Source organism: Lytechinus variegatus, chromosome 4, assembly GCF_018143015.1.
Source record: "Lytechinus variegatus isolate NC3 chromosome 4, Lvar_3.0, whole genome shotgun sequence".
NCBI lineage: Eukaryota > Metazoa > Echinodermata > Echinoidea > Temnopleuroida > Toxopneustidae > Lytechinus > Lytechinus variegatus.
Window position 1 is genome coordinate 54,158,834 of NC_054743.1, and position 15,709 is coordinate 54,174,542.

Sequence of the window (15,709 nt, forward strand, 5' to 3'; positions counted from 1 at the left end):
AAATTTGACAAGCAAAAAAAAAAAAAAAACGGCTATTACATAAAATTTAAGGTCATTTCGACGAAAATGTATTTGACAAGCAAGCAAAAAAAGTCATCTCGTCTCAAAACGGACGTTTTATTCCCATTTTGAGTGATATATTTCTTAGCCTCACCAAAGACCCAAAGTAGTAGGGGGACATTTGATATTGTGTCCCCCTACTATTTTGAGTAGGGGGGACACGTCCCCCCTGTCCCCCCCCTGGGATTTCCGCCCATGTTTCCAACCATCCGTCGAATAGGTAAAAATCAAGCATGTTTTTATCCAACCTTTTCTTAACCTTGCGTCAATCATATTTTACGCTTTTGGTCTCATATGGAAGAGGAAAAGATTGCTGATCGATGTATGATTTTTTTTTTCATATAGATAGCAGTAAAAGCAAGAAAACTCACTCAAAATTGCAAATTTTCTCGTGCAAATTAGATTCGTAGCACCATTTTCCATTGTTTTAACTCAGTCATGCATGCGTTATATAAATGTTGAGGTATCAAATAAAAGAATTGAAGCATAATTATTTTTCCATTAATTTTATGAGGAGAAGTTATGCTTCTAATGGCAAAAAATACATTTATTCCGGTGTCCCTATTTTCGGTGACGCAATGTACTTTACATTTTCCTTTTTAAATGATATTAGACCATTAACATTTTAATTTTAGGTTTGTCAAAGGTCAGGAGGTAGGGATTTATTTGATTTTTTTTATTGAAATGAACCATACTTGTTAGTCTTTTCCCCTGTTGACAAGTACGTATATAATAGAAACAAACGATTAAAGAACAAATAACGACAGACGCATCAGTCTGGTAATGTACGTGATGTCTAAAATATTACGTTCAAATAATCTTTAGCATCATCTGAAAGGTATATTTTTACCTCTTTAAACTTATTTTTACCTTCTAATTATTGAAGCGTCTAGGGATAAGCGTATAATCGTGATCGCCTTGGTTTCGTTTTAATCATGATAATCTTGATTTAAAGCTTTCTTTTTTGTGTGTGTTTTGAAAAAAAAATCTAGTTACATTTTGCAAGGTTTATGACAAAGGCAATTTGTCATTTTAAAGTTAATATACAGCCATCAAGATGCATACAATATCCGAAATGACAAACATTAGTCCAGTCTTCTATTATATAAAAAACAGCAAATGTTTGATTAGTGCTATCGATGTAAAAAAACAATAATAATTAAAAACGATCGGAAAAAATATTTCTTTTACCGCATTCTCTACACTACCAATATGAACCAAAATTTGTTTAGGGTAAAAAGCTCATTTCACTTGAATTGTTCATGAGCACGGAAGACAAACACAAAATTCGTTTTTTTCTCTCTGGTTCGTTTCTTTCCATTTGTTTCATTGAAACTTTACATGTATATGCATTCGTATCTCATGAAATTATGATGTTGTCTAATTAGCTTTTGCATAAGGATTTGTAATGAATGTACCTCAGACAATGGCCCAAGAAGTGAAATTTGCGTCTATACTGTTCAGTCAAAACTTTTTATTTTGTAAAGTTTATATCAATTTGCAACTATGCTTTATTTCTGTGAAATAAAACATAATGTGATAAACACACCCAGAACTGAAGTTGCTTAATTTAATAGACTCGTCCAACATTAACAATAGTCTGTAGTATGAAAACTATTAATTTCAGTATGATTTTAATGTGGTATTTTTCATGGCGTAAGAAATGAAGATTGTTAGATTTATGCTTTAAATGAAACAAGCATCTTGAGCACAGAACCCGTCTACATAATGATGACAAAAATTGATAGGTATTCATATAGCGCCATCTATCAAGACATAATCTAATCCGAGGCGCACTGCTAATTATTATTATTACTCGACTTTAGCTTAGCTGCCTTTCAGCGCTTAGTGCGTTTGAGAAAATTAATTCTGCCGGGTTGGGTGCAGCACAGCGTGGATAAATTGCTTGCTGAAGGAAATTACGCCATAGCTGGGAATCGAACTCACGATCCTCTGTTTCAAGACTAATACACTGGGCCACAACGCTCTACATGAAAATTATTAATACTTAAGATCCAACCTTATTATTCATTGTTTCTTACGTTATTCGAATTCAATATAGTTATTATGATAGTTTTATTCATCAGTTAAGATATCAAATCATGTTTTGGTTCCATTGGTGGTATTGTGTACAATAAACCACTGCAGTTCTTGAAATTAAATGAATAAACTATTTATCAAAACCTAAAATCCTTTTAAAAGCATTTTAAATGTTAGTAACTCATGAACCCTCCAAGTAATTGTGCTATAACCAAACATGTGTTTCATCTGACTAAAAGGACTATATATTTCACCCGTTTTTATTGTGTATTTTCTTTCAGTTAATAATCGGGCCGATACTAACAAAAACACGGAGTGTGGTATGTTAGCAGATATGCAAAACACGATTTCGATTAAAATTTTATATTATGATATCACTTTGTATTGCCATGATTACAGCCATACGAGATTGGTGTGTTGTTTCCTGGGTGATATTCATGATAACTTGGATTTTTATATTCACATTTCTGTCTACCGATTAATGTACTGTAACCTTGATTTCATCTTTATGTTACTATTATATCAGATTGAGATTCTTTATCACAAAGTGAATCTCAGTGAACGTCCATCTGCATCACGTGATCTCGCTCAGTTCATATGTAAGATGAATCATCTGAAGAACCTCGCACTCTTCCGTCAGTATCATGATGACTTCTACTCAACATCATCATCGATGGCATCATCTGCAAAGGTAATATATGTAAAGTTTTTTACGTGTAAAAAAATAGCACTTACAAGTAAACCATACAGGTTATGATTTTTTTTCATGCTCCTCATTATGTTGCCATTGTCTAATGGGGCTATGATGCCTCATATGTAGCGACATTTTACATATCTTTACTGAATTAATATTCTTGTTATTCTTATTTGATTCTTTCAAAAATGTTTTGGGTATTCAAGTAGCACACCTCTTATTACAATTCATTATAGAGTAACATGAAAATTTTATTCAACAATTCGGTTTCATTGGTGCTATTGTGTTCAATAAACCACTTGCAATTCTTGAAATTAAATGAATAAATCTATTTATCAAAACATAAAATCATTTGTAAACATTTTGAATGTTATTAACTCATAAACCCACCAAGTTATTGTGCTATAACCAAACATTTGTTTCATCTGATTAAAAGGACTATATATTTCACCTTAAGTATTTATTGTGTATTTTCAGTTAATAATCGGGCCGATACTTTCAAAAATACGGAGTGTGGTATGTTAGCAGATATGCAAAACACGATTTCGATTAAAATTTTATATTATGATATCACTTTGTATTGCCATGATTACAGCCATACTAGATTGGTGTGTTGTTTCCTGGGTGATATTCATGATAACTTGGATTTTTATATTCACATTTCTGTCTACCGATTAATGTACTGTAACCTTGATTTCATCTTTATGTTAATATTATATCAGATTGAGATTCTTCATCTCAGAGAGAATCTCAGTGAACGTCCGTCTGCATCACGTGATTTCGCTCAATTCATCTGTAAGATGAATCATCTGAAGAATCTCAAACTCTATCGTCAGTATCATGATGACTTCTACTCAACATCATCGTCGATGGCATCAACTACAAAGGTAATAGGGCTATTCCACGGTTACTCACGTTACATTTGGAGACACCTTGACTCATACTCGGAGCTGTAACTCCATTATTATTGATAGGAACTAAACATCTCCGTATCACAAAAAGTACACAGTCTGACTATCGTTTGTATAAAAACAAAACTTGGGAAATTCTATTATGCTCCTGGCAAATCTTTGGAATGTGTCGGTTACTCACGTTACAGATTTGTCCCAACCTGTGGAATTGCCCAATATATGTTAGGAGGTTTTTACATGTAAAAAAGTAGCACTTACAAGTAAACCATACAGGTTGTGATTTTTATTCATGCTCCTCATGCTGTTGCCATTAATTTTTCTAATGGGGCTATGATGCCTCATGTAAAGCGAAATTGTACATATCTATATTGAACTGTTATTCTTGTAAATCTTATTTGATTCTTTCAAATATGTTTAGGGTTTCTAAGTAGCACACTTATTCCAATTCATTATAGAGTATAATGAAAATTTTATTCAACAGTTAGATATCAAATCATATTTGGTTTCGTTGGTGCTTTTGTGATCAATAAACTACTTGCAATTCTTGAAATTAAATGAATAAATCTATTTATCAAAACCTAAAATCATTTGTAAAACATTTTGAATGTTATTAACTCATAAACCCACCAAGTTATTGTGCTATAACCAAACATTTGTTTCATCTGACTAAAAGGACTATATATTTCACCTTAAGTATTTATTGTGTATTTTCAGTTAATAATCGGGCCGATACTTTCATAAATACGGAGTGTGGTATGTTAGCAGATATGTAAAACGCGATTTCGATTAAGATTTTATATTATATCTTTTTGTATAACTATGATTACAGTCATGCTAGATTGGCGTGTTGTTTCCTGGATGATATTCATGATAAATTTGATTTTTATATTCACATTTCTGTCTACCGATTAATGTACAGTAACCTTGATTTCATCTTTATGTTACTATTATATCAGATTGAGATTCTTGATCTCAGAGAGAATCTCAGTGAACGTCCGTCTGCATCACGTGATCTCGCTCAGTTCATCTGTAAGATGAATCATCTGAAGAACCTCACACTCTACGGTCAGTATCATGATGACTTCTACTCAACATCATCATCGATGGCATCAACTGCAAAGGTAATATATGTTAGTAGGTTTTTACATGTAAAAAGTCGAACTTACAAGCAAACCATACAAGTTCTGATTTTTGTTCATGCTCCTCATTCGGCTGCCATTAATTTGTCTAATTGGGCTATGATGCCTCATATAAGGTGAAATTGTACATATCTTTACTGAATTGTTATTCTTGTAAATCTTATTTCATTCTTTCAAGTATGTTTCAGGTATTAAAGTAGCACCTTTCTTAGTTCAGTTGATTATAGAGTTTTATGAACATTTTATTCAACAACTTGGTTTGATTGGTGCTACTGTGTTTCATATAGCACTTGCATTTCTTGAAATTAAATGAATAATTCTATTTATAAAAACCTAAAATCTGACTAAAACGACTATATTTTTCACCTTAAGTTTTTATTGTGTATTTTCAATTAATAATCGGGCCGATACTTTCAAAAATACGGAGTGTGGAATGTAAGCAGATATGCAAAACGCAATTTCCATTAAGATTTTTTATTATCATGATTATGATAACAATGTTTATTACCATGATTGCAGCCATACTAGATTCATGAGATTGGTGTGTTGTTTCGTGAATAGTATTCATGCTAGATTTGATTTTTATATCCCCATATCCCCATTTCTGTGTATGTATTAATGTACAGTAACCTTGATTCCATCTTTATGTTACCATTCTATCAGATTGAAATTCTTCATCACAATGAGAATCTCAGTAAACGTCCGTCTGCATCACGTGATCTCGCTCAGTTCATCTGTAAGATGAATCACCTGAAGAACCTCAAACTCTGCGGTCAGTATCATGGTGACTTCTACTCAACAGCATTGTCGATGGCATCAACTATAAAGGTAATATCTGTTAGGAGGTTTTACATGAAAAATGTAGTACAAACAAGCCATACAAGTTTTAATATTTTTTAATAATACTCATTCTATTGACATCATCTCTAATGAGGCTATGATTAACTGTTCAAATCGATATTGTTCATATCTATACTGAATTGTTAATATATCAATTGTCAATTAATATTTAACAGTAGCCATGAACAAATTGTATAAGTCTTTCGGCCATTGTTTACATTTTCGTTCAAGAATCTAGAACAAACAAGTAAGGGATTAGTGCCCCCTTATTTGATTCTTGAGCTCTACCAAATGATACATAATGAACTGATGATTTTAAGCATAATGCAATCAGATACATGTATATGTGTTTTTTCCTATTAATTTTCGAATCTTATTGTGTTTTGATGAGGGCTTTTTATGCAATGGAAAACTTACAATTTCGGAGGTTTGGACAGCATTTTATCAAAGCTAAATTTCTTTTGAAAACATATCGAGTATTAAAACTGATTGACCCATTAACCTCGTCTGCATTACTAGTATAGTCATGATAAATATGTATCACATGACGAATAGGCCTGTAAGTTTTATCCAATTACGCAAAGTTGTTATCTAAATTGACTTTCGGATATATAACACTTACACTTCGTAATGCACATTAAGGTTTAACACTTAGCAGATTAAAAAAAAGGTGTGTTATGCGGGATATTTTAGCAGGATAAATTTTCCCAAAATGTGGTGCGTGACATTTTCGTTCTGGTCCTTCTCTATATAAATCAATTTCTCGTTTTCTTACCTCTGTATTGGGATCTGTGAATTAGATTTGTTTATTTTTTATTCTAATTTTGATTTCAGCTGTTATGATTAAACTACAATCTTGATACATTGTACACTAGGGGGCATATCAGGCTCAAAAAGAGATGTAGATGTATTCGTCGGCATAGCAATAAAAGAACATCGGATTACAGATGAAAATCACAACATGATTGCTCCTTTATTACAAAGGCAAACAAATTTATTCGCTGCTTTCAATCTATCGTTGGTTTTTTTGCCTCTCTTTCCACGCTCGGCCAACTCAAAATATTTAGTTCTTTCAGCCACAGATTGTGATTGCACTGATGAATGTACTAGGGTGTGGAAGAGAAATACGTTATGTTTTCTAGCCATACCGAGCCCGCATACCATTTTGCTGCACTTCGAAGGGTTACATTGAATGAAAATAAATATCAAACGAGCTTTCTAGTTTGTTTCAAAAACCGGATGTCAAATGAGATTTTGCTCAAATTCATAAAATAGTTATGTACACATTTTAATTATCAAGCAGATGAGGAAACCGAAGAAGTCACCCACTTACAATTGTATTTTGATATATTTCTCATCATGTAAAACAAATTTGATTTGTCTCTAATCAAGTACACGGCAAAAACTGCGGTGTTAACCGGTGTACTTAGAGGACCACACCAGTTATTTTACACCGGTGTCAAATTGGTGATGTTAGTTTTACACATATCGGTGTTTTTACAACACATTTTGTTGTTAAATTTACACTCTTTGGTGTTATGCTTAATCTCTAGGGTGTAATTTTAACATCTCAGTGTGTGGTCCTCTATTGACACCAATTGGTATCAGTTTTAACACCGCAGTTTTTACAGTGTAAATTGTCACTATTGTAACGTCATTGTGTTTTGATGTAGAGTCTCTGTACTGTAAAAATAAATATATTGTTGAATTAAAATGAGAAAATACAAAATGGATAGTAAATTACAAGTATCGACTATCTCGTTTGCATATCGGTATGCTACGCATATTGTGTTTGTGAAAAAAATATATATGCCATAAGCTTCTCACTTTAAATCAAATTTTGATGAAATCATCAGTGCTATGCTATTTCTTTTATTTGTCTCGCTTTATTTTCTGTGCTATTATAGGTTCGCTGTTCTTATTCATGAAATAATTTGCAAGAACATGTTAGTTTATAAGTGAGTTTAGCCTTCAAATTCGAAAGCATGTTCTGAATATGGGGTGCAGGAAAAGTAACTAGGAAACAAACTTAATGCATTAAAAAAATATGATTAAAATGTCAATAATACAATCGTAGTAAAGAGAACACTTCATTGATGATTTGTTTTGGATTTCTTTTTCTTCTTTAGCGCCTTAGATAATTTCTCCCTCTCTTCATTATCTCCATTGTGTAAATCATATTGTTCATGTTACATTACTTTGTGTATAAATATTTAATCTGTTGTCTTAATTATGTATTTGCACGGAATGTACACAATTTCCATTTATTGACAATGTGTGAATACTTATACTTTCATATAGTTATGCTTATATATTGTCAGCCGATGTGGATGGTAATAAATATAATGTTTCCACTAGTATGATGTCTTGTCATCTCTTAGGTTTATTTTTTTATTTTTTCATCTATTGTAGGATGACTGCAACACGAGCTCAACTGTGACTGATCTGACCGTTACTGATGAGGCACTGAGAGGTTGGCAGGATTGTGGTTCGTTGTTTGACAATGTGAAGAGGATCACCATACAGGTATGGGACACGATCAGATGTGACGTCATCCAGAGGATCCATCTACCAGCAGCGACTGAGCTCACCATTCAACCAGAGTATGCTATGCAACCGGCTTCTCTCCACGATGATCCCACTTCACTACCCAATGCCCTTCACAAAGTCTCATCTCAGCTTGTCAAGGTCACATTCACAGATCTCAACATCGGTAATCTTGGTAATAGTGAGGTTAGAGACATCATTCAAGCTTTCAGATCATCGGACGACCTCAAACTTCTGAAGATCGTAAGGTATGATATATTCAGTTTGTTTAACTCCGTTTGGTCATGACGAGCGTTTATCGGTTGATATATAGGTGCACCATTTTCAATTTTCAAGGTTTGATTCTTTATTGTGGAGAATAGGTATTTCCTGAAATTATAATAAGAACCCCTTTTGGAACTCCGTGACAATGTTAAACATGTACTTTTGAATATAATACATCATGCATATACAGTGCATGTATAACGTAAAATAAATGCTCATCATAGAGCAAAAAAAAAACGAATATGCGTTATGCTGCTCTTTACCATATAGAGATAAAAGCTATGATACTTTAAAATTAAATCCCTCTTTGGCATGTCTGTCTACAATGTGGAACCCCACGTATTGACATGATTATTATAATGTGACATAGTTTAGATCCTACCAAATGTTTCCATACTTGAATTACCGTAATGATTTGTTGTCTTACATTTCACTTTATGTTCATGGGCAATGGGGCATGCATGGGGTAGTGCGCTTCTGGTTACGGACGACAATACATGTACCTTGCTCTAACATTTTATTTCATTTTGATTTGATTTCATGTGTTGTAAATCTAGTTTCCTTGTAGTTACAATCTAATCTCTTATACCTTAACTCTGCAACAATGATCAAGCTAATTAGTTTTGTCTCTGCCTTTGCTGGTGTTTTTACTTTGCGTTCCCCAGAGCAGACCCACCAAACACCGGCCTTCCACCATATAAGATACACAAAATCCTTCTCTCCATGTTAATATTATTAGATTCATACGATGTGGGACTGATGAGAGATTAGATCGTTTTCGTATTGATTCCGATGATGATCATAAGGTAGAGGTAGAGACAGAACATGGCAAACCATATGGGTAAGTCATAAGACCTCGTTTTATCAAACAATTCCCCTTTTCAACATATCTAGTTCAAATTTCTTATACAGAGGAATTAGCTAGGTGTCTTTTTTTCGTGTTTGTTTCTCATGTACGAATTTTCTGTCTTCATTTACAATTGGCCATGATATATGGCGAGTATCATTGTCTTTTTTCAGATATACAACCAAATAGTATGCAAAATAAATCTTATCCTTGCATTGTGCTCTTCCATCTAAACTCCTCATAATATATATTAAATATTTTGATAGAAAGTATGCCCTCGAATATTTATAATGAAGCAATATATGTGTTTGGGTCGCGTAGTCTTAAGCATAGAAATGAAACTGTAAATCTGCATTCGGGGGGGGGGGGGGTTGTTACACCCACAAATGTAATAATCGCCCACAAATGTAATAACACTTTACCCACAAATGTAATAATTTCACCCACAAATGTAATAATGCACTTTACCCACAAATGTAATAATTTTTGATCGCCCACAAATGTAATAATGACTTTACCCACAAATGTAATAAATTTGAAGGGATTTTTGGCAAATCCGTTCTGAACTAAAATCGTATAGTAATGCGTTCATTTAGCACAAAAGTGCAAAGTCTCTTTTCCTGACCCGGTTAATTAACAAATTATAATATAAATCCAAAGTCTTTATTCCAGACCCGGTTGTTTCAAAAATAATAATATGAGCCCAAAGTCTTTATTCCAGACCCGGTTGTTTCAAAAATTATAATATAAATCCAAAGTCTTTATTCCAGACCCGGTTGTTTCGAAAATAATAATATGAGCCCAAAGTGTTTATTCCAGACCCGGTTGTTTCAAAAATAATAATATGAGCCCAAAGTCTTTATTCCAGACCCGGTTGTTTAAAAAATTATAATATAAATCCAAAGTCTTTTTCCAGACCCTGTTGTTTCAAAAATTATAATATAAATCAAAAGTCTTTATTCCAGACCCGGTTGTTTAGAAAATAATGATATAAGTCCAAAGTCTTTATTCCAGACCCGGTTGTTTAAAAAATAATCATATGATCCAAAAGTCTTTATTCCAGACCCGATTATTTAAAAAATGATAATATAAGTCCAAAGTCTTTTCTCCAGACCCGGTTGTTTAAAAAATTATAATATAAATCCAAAGTCTTTTTCCAGACCCTGTTGTTTCAAAAATTATAATATAAATCAAAAGTCTTTATTCCAGACCCGGTTGTTTAAAAAATAATAATATAAGTCCAAAGTCTTTATTCCAGACCCGGTTGTTTAAAAAATAATCATATGAGCCAAAAGTCTTTATTCCAGACCCGATTGTTTCAAAAATGATAATATAAGTCCAAAGTCCTTATTCCAGACCCGGTTGTTTAAACAATAATAATGCAAGTCCAAAGTCTTTTTCCAGACCCTGTTGTTTCAAAAATCATGATATGAATCCAAAATCGTTTTTCTAGACCCGGGTGTTTAAAAAAATCATGATATAAATCCAAAGTCTTTTTTCCAGACCCGGTTATTTCAAAAATTATAATTTTAGTCCCAAATGAGATACATTGATGATATTCCAGTGGAATAAAAATGAGAATCGAGCTTAGTCTTTTCTCCAGACGCTAATGGTAAATTGAAAATCAAGCATAGTCTTTGCTCCAGACCCGGTAACTAAAAGCTGAAACTTTATAGTAATGTGTTTATATAGCACAAAAATGCGAAATCTTTTTTTCCAGACCCGGTTAATTACAAAAGTTATAATATAAGTCCAAAGTTTTTTTTTCCAGACCCATTTATTTCAAAAATTATAATAATTATAAAAAAAACAAAGACCCACGATCCTATTTATGTTGAATAACATGGAAATGTAGCGTAGTCTTTCTGTCAGACCCAGTTATAAAAGTCATTAAAAACACAACAACAACAACAAAACAAAGACCCTGCAACCATTAAAGGTCAAGTCCTCTTCAGAAAAATGTTGATTTGAATCAATAGAGAAAAATCAGACAAGCACAATGCTGAAAATTTCATCAAAATCGGATGTAAAATAAGAAAGTTATGACATTTCAAAGTTTTGTTTATTTTTAACAAAATAGTTATATGAACGAGCCAGCTACATCCAAATGAGAGAGTCGATGATGTCACTCACTCACTATTTCTTTTGGTTTTCATTGTTTGAATTATACATTATTTCAATTTTTACGAAATTGACGATTAGGACCTCCTTGCCTAAAGCACAAAATGTTAAAATAATATATTTCCACGTGTTGCAGGGAGGAATACAACTTAATTTCACATGACAATGACGAGAAAATAAAATTATTTCATATTTCATTTAAGAAAATACAAAAGAAATAGTGAGTGAGTGATGTCATCAGTTCCTCATTTGCATACCGACCGAGATGTGCATATAACTGTTTTGTGAAATGAAGCGAAACATTAAAATGCCATAACTTTCTTATTTTACATCCGATTTTGATGAAATTTTCAGTGTTATGCTTGTTGATTTTTTCTCTTTTTTTATTCAAATCAAGTTTTTGTTGGGGTGGACTTGTCCTTTAAAAAAAAATAATTTCTTGTATATTCCTTTCCTTTTTTTCGACGAAAAAACCTAAATAACAAAACATTAAAATACATATGAAAAAAAAAGAGAAATAAGATATCAGTAAACAATAGGGGGATTACTTCCCGAAAGCGATAAAGTTGTTGATTGACGATCTATGATATATTATATAAAAGAAAAACATTCTAACAAGAGGGGATAACCATTCCATTCCATGTTTTTATTTGGCAATAAGTCATGATTGACTATTTTTGCCACCCACTGTATGAGAAGTAGGGTAACAATTTTATTTAGTATTATTTTTATTACTTCTTTTTGTCTCACCTGCATAGCAGAGTGAGACTATAGGCGCTGCTTTTCCGACGGCGACGGCGGCGGCGTCAACATCAAATCTTAACCTAAGGTTAAGTTTTTGAAATGACATCATAACTTAGAAAGTATATGGACCTAGTTCATGAAACTTAGCCATAAGATTAATCAAGTATTACTTAACATCCTATCAGAGTTTCATGTCACATGACCAAAGTCAAAGGTCATTTAGGGTCAATGAACTTAGACCATGTTGGGGGAATCAACATCAAAATCTTAACCTGAGGTTAAGATTTTGAAATATCATCATAACTTAGAAAATATATAGACCTAGTTCATTAAACTTGGACATAAGGTTAATCAAGTATCACCAAACATCCTGCATGAGTTTTACGTCACATGACCAAGGTCAAAGGTCATTTAGGGTCAATGAACTTTGGCCGATTTGGAGGTATCTGATGAATTACAATCAAAACTTAAAAAGGTTTTGGATCTGATTCATGAAACTTGGACATAATAGTAATCAAGTATCACTGAACATCCTGGGCAAGTTTCAGGTCACATGGTCAAGGTCAAAGGTCATTTAGGGTCAATGAACTTTGGCCGAATTGTTTTTTTTTGGGTGAATTACCATCATAACTTTGAAAGTATGTTGGTCTAGTTCATAAAACTTGGACATAAGAGTAATCAAGTATCACTGAACATCCTGTGTGCATTTTAGGTCACATGACCAAGGTCAAAGAACTTTGGCCATAATGGGGGTATCTGTTGAATTACCATCATAACTTTGCAAGTTTATTGATCTGACTTTTGAAACTTGGACATAAGAGTAATAAAGTATCACTGAATATCCTGTGCAAGTTTCAGGTCACATGATCAAGGTCAAAGGTCATGTGAGGTCAATGAATTTTGGCCACATTGGGGGTATTTGTTGAATTACCATCCTATCTCTGTAAGTGTATTGGTCTAGTTCATAAAACGTGGAAATAAGAGTAACCAAGTATCACTTAACATCTTGTGCGAGTTATAGTAGTTTTCAAAGTCAGCACTGCTGCTATTTTGAATCGCGTGATGCAGGTGAGACGGTCAGAGCCATTCCACTTGTTTATTATTATTATTTCTTGTATATACATATAAAACAAAAAACTGAGGAATAAGATATCAGCACACAATATGGGGATTACTTCCCGTAAACGATAAGGTTGTTGATCGACGATCTATGAGATATTATATAAAAGAAAATCATTCTAGCAAGAGGGGATAAAGTTTTAACAAGTTCTTCGGTATTTTAAATTTTCAGTGTACCAAGCACCATTTGTAATATATTCAGCATTTCTTTTTATTAGTTACAATTCCAATAATCTCAGTGGCCTAAGATATATTTTCTGGGGTTATATTGACCCGTTAAGTAAGTAAAGAGAGAGAGAGAGAGAGAGAGGATTTATGTGATCAAGAAGTGATAAGATAGGAAAAAAAACTGATTTGAAATGACTGAAAGAGAGACAGGCAAAGAAAGAAGGGCCCCTCCCACACCCGTACCAGAGTTACGGAGTTAGGCTGTCCCGTCGGTGGATTCAGGTCCATCAACATCTTGAGGTTTAATCTTTCCAGGGGGCAAACGTGTGTGTGTGTGTTTGAGTTTTGTCAGACGTGTCTAAATCAGATATGATTATTTACGTCTGGGACCGACCTTTAACGTCACCATCCGAAAGACGTGACCAGGGCTCGAACCTCGACCCTCTGCATCAATTTGTAACTTCCCCACAGCTTGGATTACAGGCGCACGCCACAACGCCCAGTCTTTAAATATGGTGTAGTCTTTGCTCTAGACCCATGCAGTTATTTCAAAATAGGAAATTATTAGAAACGATAAAAACAGACAAACAATATCAACCAAGACGCCACAATATCATTGATGTAGAATAACGTTGTTGTTGTTGTTATTTTGGGGTTTTAAGGCGCGTACCATTCAGATCTGAATATTTACGCCTTTTATTAATTTGACGTTTTTGTGGTATTCAATTCAATTCAATTTTATTTATTTCACTTCCATCAAACAAAAACAAGTTGTATACCAACTTACGGTATGCCTTATCACAGGGTTTTATAGTTTGGGAGATGCTGGTGTCTAAGTTTTTAGATTAATCTTTTGCTTAATTTGTATTTTAAGAGAACTGGATGTGGGGTAAAGACAACTCTCTAAACCCAAGCATTTAACTGGGTTTAATTTTAAAGATTGGTCTTAGCTTTGATTTTTTTTCAATATTTGTTTATCTTATAAATAGCTGGGTCTAGACGAAGGTCTAAGCATAATAATAATGTTATTCAACAGGAATAAGAATATGACAAAGTCTTATGTTTTTAAGATTGTTTGAATTAATTTCTAAATGACTGGGTCTGGAATAGAGACAACGCTCTAAACATGTGCTTTTGTACTTGGTCTGAATTTGGAGGATTGTTGGTTCTTAGATTCGTTGTTGGGGGTTGGGTTTTATTGTTTTTTTTATTCTTGAAATAATTGTGTCTGGAGGAAAGTTTACAATCGATCTCCATGTTATTCCACAGTAGTTAGATTATTGGGTATTTGTTTTAGACAATTTTATTTTTAAATAATAACCAAGTCTGGAAAATGGACGTTTTCTTTGCAAATGCATAATTACAATGTTTTGTAGGGGTCTTAGTATTATTATACAAAAGAATCTGGGTGTGGGGTACAGACATATTTTTTACTGGGTGTAATTTTTGAAAACTGGTTTTAGATTTGATTTTCTTTTTTAATTCATTTCTTAGATAACCTGGTCTGGAGGAAAGAGTACGTTTTACAACTCATGTTATTCCAAAAGAATATGATAGGGTCTTATGTTAGATTTTTTTTCGTAATTTTTGTAATAATTAGGTCTGGAATAAAGACAACATTCTAAACTTCTTTTTAAAAAATACGTTCTTAGGTTCAAGGATTGCTTGGTATTAGTTTTGGAGTTATTTATATTTTTACTCTTAGCCTTATTTTGAAAAACAAATGACTGGGTCTGGCTGAAAGACTACGCTATATGTCCATGTTATCCAGCATTAATAAGATTATGGGGTCTTTATACGGTTTTTGTTGTTGTTGTATTGTTATTTACAATTTTTGAATAACAGGGTTTGGAGAAAAGGCTAAGCTCGATTTTCTTTTTTTCCACTGGAATATCATAATGGTATCCTAGTTTGGACTTATATTATAATTTTTGAAACTACTGCGTCTGGAAAAAGACTTTGGACTTTTGTGCTATATGAAGGCATTACTATAGGGTTTTAGTTTTTAGTTTTAAATAACCGGGTCTGGAGAAAAGACTATGCTTGATTCTCAATTTACTCATAGCGCGTATATTCACAATACGTTCAGTATAATTTAAAACAACAAAGACTTTGATTCCACCAGTTTTAATTAACTGGGTCTGGAGAGAAGACTAGGCTCGATTCTCATTTTTATTCCACCGGAACATCATTATCGTATCTTAGTTTGGACTTA

At 33.1% G+C, this 15,709-nt stretch overlaps 1 protein-coding gene across 1 annotated transcript; it reads left to right on the forward strand.

Annotated features, from left to right (window-relative positions):
• Window positions 1–2,630: 2,630 nt before the first annotated feature.
• LOC121413065 lies at window positions 2,631–9,340 on the forward strand. The gene is made up of 6 exons (XM_041605826.1): window positions 2,631–2,791; window positions 3,517–3,681; window positions 4,662–4,826; window positions 5,508–5,672; window positions 8,097–8,479; window positions 9,235–9,340. Exons 1-6 carry the CDS (start codon window positions 2,705–2,707, stop codon window positions 9,338–9,340), a joined length of 1,071 nt encoding a protein of 356 aa, XP_041461760.1. The 5' UTR covers window positions 2,631–2,704.
• The last annotated feature ends 6,369 nt before the right edge of the window (window positions 9,341–15,709 follow it).